Source organism: Hevea brasiliensis, chromosome 13 (assembly GCF_030052815.1).
Source record: "Hevea brasiliensis isolate MT/VB/25A 57/8 chromosome 13, ASM3005281v1, whole genome shotgun sequence".
In the NCBI taxonomy this organism is placed as follows: Eukaryota; Viridiplantae; Streptophyta; class Magnoliopsida; order Malpighiales; family Euphorbiaceae; genus Hevea; species Hevea brasiliensis.
Genome location: NC_079505.1, coordinates 86,579,947 through 86,584,119, shown reverse-complemented (window position 1 = coordinate 86,584,119; position 4,173 = coordinate 86,579,947). Strand labels below are relative to the sequence as shown.

The 4,173-nt window shown below is 38.9% G+C and overlaps 1 protein-coding gene across 2 annotated transcripts; it reads right to left on the bottom strand.

The window, feature by feature from the left end:
* Positions 1 to 226: 226 nt before the first annotated feature.
* LOC110632971 (uncharacterized) lies at positions 227 to 3,838 on the bottom strand. Of its 2 annotated transcripts, none has more exons than XM_021781378.2 (4): positions 3,089 to 3,838; positions 2,899 to 2,984; positions 1,591 to 2,736; positions 227 to 1,383 (listed from the first exon to the last, which is right to left on the bottom strand). In XM_021781378.2, the coding sequence occupies exons 1-4, from the start codon at positions 3,312 to 3,314 to the stop codon at positions 652 to 654; spliced, it is 2,190 nt and encodes a 729-aa protein (XP_021637070.2). In that variant the 5' UTR covers positions 3,315 to 3,838; the 3' UTR covers positions 227 to 651. The 2 variants fall into 2 exon arrangements, with proteins under 2 accessions (XP_021637070.2, XP_057988681.1); XM_058132698.1 differs by having other exon boundaries at positions 2,899 to 2,988; positions 3,089 to 3,133.
* Between the last annotated feature and the right edge of the window lie 335 nt (positions 3,839 to 4,173).

Genomic DNA, 4,173 nt, shown 5'->3' with positions numbered 1-4,173 from the left:
GAATGCGTGATACAGGAAAATTCCCATTAAATAGCGATTTTGCAGTCAAGCAATCACTTTGAACAATTAATTAATGCATAATTCTCTCATATATATATATATATATTGTTTGATCAAAGCCCATATTATATATACATATCTTCTTGTAATTTTCCTTTCGTCTCATTTAATTTTGTCATGCATTTACACAAATATTTGCTTTTTGATGATACTATATCACACATCATAATTCAGATCGTGGTCCATGTTCCATAAGATAAAACCCACAACAATAACAGTAATTACAACTAATACATTATTATATTTGGCCTTTACTAGGAAAACCCTGTTATTTTCCTAATTAAACCTCTTTAAGATTGAAATGAAAATTTAAAATACTGTATAATATACAACAGGGAAAGAGAGGGGGGGAAAGGATTCCTCTGCCAATTGTGGTCTTTTGAGAACCAATCCGTAAGTGAGAGTTGTCGGCCGAGGGTAGCTCTCTCCACGTGTGGACCTCAAACCTCTTTACAAGTCCCAATCTCGGGGTCCACAACCAACCCCAACGAATAGCATCTCATCACGTGAATGACCCCATGTGACCATTCTGCTCCCTGTCGCTCTTTTTACTATACTCTATCTATCACAAAACGCCTTGCCGTTTCACTACTATTGCACCCTATCACCATGAAGAATCACAGCCATTTCATGTATTAGTGCGTCCAGCAAATCCTTCTCAACCTCCGACACAATCCCTTCTCCTTCTTCGCCAAACGCCACCTCGCTCTGGAGCTTCAATTGTGGCATGTCTGTGTCTACTAAAGCATCAATGTCTTCAAGAACGCGACAGTCAGCGCAGGGGAAGCTTCTAACTTTCGAACATAACATGTCAATTAAATGTGAGCCTTGCACGTCTTTTTTACCGGCAATAAAATCACATGTACTGACTGATGTGCTAGCCCATGGTTTCATGTTCATGTAAGGCTTCAAAATCTCGACCAACATTTCATCCACTGCTTGAAACAGTAACTTTCTATTACACCTATGGCTGAGTTGACCATAAGCATAGTTTCCATTGCTGGTGGAGGCAGGGGAAATGGTGGTGAAATGCTCAAGATAGTAAAAAATTGAAGGGTCTAAAGGATGGGATGGAGAGAACCACCTACTAAACGACACTGGGGTATCCTTGTCTATGCCTGTACGTCTTATTATTCGAGTGATGTACTCATATTCTGCCGCTGCTCCATCTCCGGTGATGGTGGTGGTGGCAGCACCGTTAGACTTGTCCTCATTGTTGCTCTTGTTGCTGCCTCGGGCGTTGAGCGCTTCTTGTTGTTTGTACGACTGGCTCGAACAACTAGATAACTGTGAGCTACGTTTCGATTCTTGAGCATTTGGCACCTATAACATAAGGGCATGTCACACAAACTATACTTTCCTTATGCTTCAAAAACAAGTAAAGAATATTACCTGAGAATAGTAAAGATAATGGACTAGAAATAGATATTCAACTTTTTTTTTTTTATAAGCAAAAGTTTATAAATAGATATTCAACTTAATTAACGTCTAAAGAAAATAAGTAATATGAGGAAATAAGTGCATTTATACCGTTTTTTGAGGAATCTTTGTGGCTGGAGGAGTAGGATCTTTCTTGACTGGAAGGAGGGTAGGGACCGTAATGTTAAGTAGGTCATTTGATAATGGGGTTTTCTTGCATTTCTTGTCAGGAATGTTTGCTCTGGTTGCTATTGCTGGACTCACAAATGGTTCTTCCTGCTTGTTTCGGATAATATCCGAAGTTTGCGGAGGTTTCTTGAGTCTAGGTGGTGGACCAAACCTCTCTTCAGCCACTTTTTTGCACTTCTTGACAGGTCTCTGTTGCTGCTGCTGGTGGTACTCTTGCTCTTGCACCAGCTGCAACTTAGGCTTTGTTGGAGCTTTGGTCTTTTGTGGCATGATATTGACCGGTGAATGTGCTGAAATTGATGATTTTAGAGATTGAGAAATACAGTGGTCCTTGGTGGATGGTACACTGGAAATTGTCCTGGGTTCCAAGAATTTGAGTCTAGGTGAGCAAGAAGCTGTTTGCTTGCCTGGACTTGAATCATTAGCGACTTTAGTTAGAACCTTGCTCACCTTCTTCGACTTCAATTGGCTAATAAGCTCATCTCTGCTTGCTTGATCTCTGTTTTTTACCGTGTTTGTAATGTCCAATCCAACTTTCCTGCTAACGCGTTCTTTGACCTGCTTCACAATCTCCCTGGCATAATGGCCTGGACTTCTATTTTCTTCTTCAGTTTTGAGCTCTTTGCGTTTCAACGATGAGATACGAGAGAGAACCAGTTCTTCATTAGAGCTCAGGCTCTCTTTGTTGATCTGAAGCGACAAGCGGTGTTCCACATCTGATCTTCTAGCTGATGATATTCTCGGAGTCTCCGGCAAAGAACGCGTGCCTGAAAAATCACTGTCCAAACCACTTCTGTGGCTACTTGTTTTGCTTTGGAGAAACTGCCGACGTCGACAATGGTGCTGTAAATGAGACTTCCCTAGAGGATTTGGTGGCCCAAGAGTTGACGAAGAAGAGGTTGGAGAGTAGCTTTGATCAGGAAGAAGATCAAGACCCATGAGTCTAGCAACCAAGTTTGGGGTCTTGGTACTTGGGGAAGAGCTGATTTCTGAGGAAGAAGAATCATTTGGAGCTCCTTGTACTTTTGAACTTGCATCTCCAATATTTGTTTTAATTTGAATACCCATCTTGATATTTTCGAAAAGGATAATGTAAAACAAGATTATCATTATCATCATGATTACTCACTTTACAAGAAAAGAATCTCTAGAAAGAACAAATTAAATTTTAAAATTATGGAAAAAAAAAAAGAGATTAGTTAAAAAAAAATGAAGAGCAATTAAACTTACTGGGATATCTAAACTTTCTTCTTCTGTAACAGTAGTTGGCGATGAAGGCTCGTCTAATTCCAAGCTATTCCTTGGTGCTTCGGCACCTGACTTAAAAGGGAAATTAAAAAAAAAAAAAAAAAGGAAACGTTGCTCAGAATTTCTGAAGAAGAAAGTTAAACGAGGCCGGAGAGTAGGGAAAAACAAAAACCTTTGGAGATAGAGATCTCAGCCTCAGGCTCAGGCTGAGGAAGGAAAGAGTCGGGCTTTAATGAAGGCTGCTGCTGGTGCGAAGGAAACTGGAACTGATGGAAATCAAATATCTGAAAGACAGAGCACATACAACCAGAAAGAGTGGTTGCACTGTCTTTATCTAGTCCTCCTCCACTTCCTCTCTTGGAGGATTTGCCAGCAAACCAATACCATTCCTTGCCCATCTCTAGAAGTATAAAATCTACTCTTCTCAATAGCTTTCTGTGGAGACGAGATTCAAGAAAAAGAAAGAAAGGCTGTAGCAACGAGAAAATCAACAGTGACAATGACAGAAAGTAAACGCAGCAGAAGAAGTTAAGTCTCTTAGATATGAAAGAGATGGAGAGAGTTTATTTTTGAAGAAGAAAAGCCGAAAGACTTATAGGATGCTGTTGAAGAAGCGGAAAGAACGGATCCATGAAGCATAAATCAGCCACATTTGATTTGAGGAATTAAGTACAACAAGAGGGTGTTTGATATATAAAATATATTATTATTCCATCTCTTTCTCTCTCTGGTTTATCTCTTTCTTTCATTCAGACACTCACTCACTCCCAAGTTTTACCAGACCAACCCTGCTCTCTCTTTCTCACATTGGGAATTGAGCAGGTAAAGAAATGCAAAGAAGATGACGACATGACCACGCACTTCTATCCCTTTACAATATGATTCCCACACACACACACCCCCCCTGGGTTTTCAAATACGAGGTGGGTTTATTGGGGATCTGCACTCTCTTATACCTACATTATATAATACCATTTATTTTATTAAGTGGAATAATAAAGCCCGATGCATTTTTAAGAAGAAAATTCATATTAATTATTGAATGGAGTATTATTGAGAGAAATAATTATAAATTTTAAAGAAATTAATTTTTTGTGGAAAAAAAAAACCAAAGAATACCATATATATAAAGTCATATTTTACTTTACCATCCATATATGATAGATATACCTTAACAACCCAAAAAGTATGGCTTAATTAACACTTTCAACAAACATTTGGATTACCTCTTTCAAACTCTAATTATAGGATTTATGA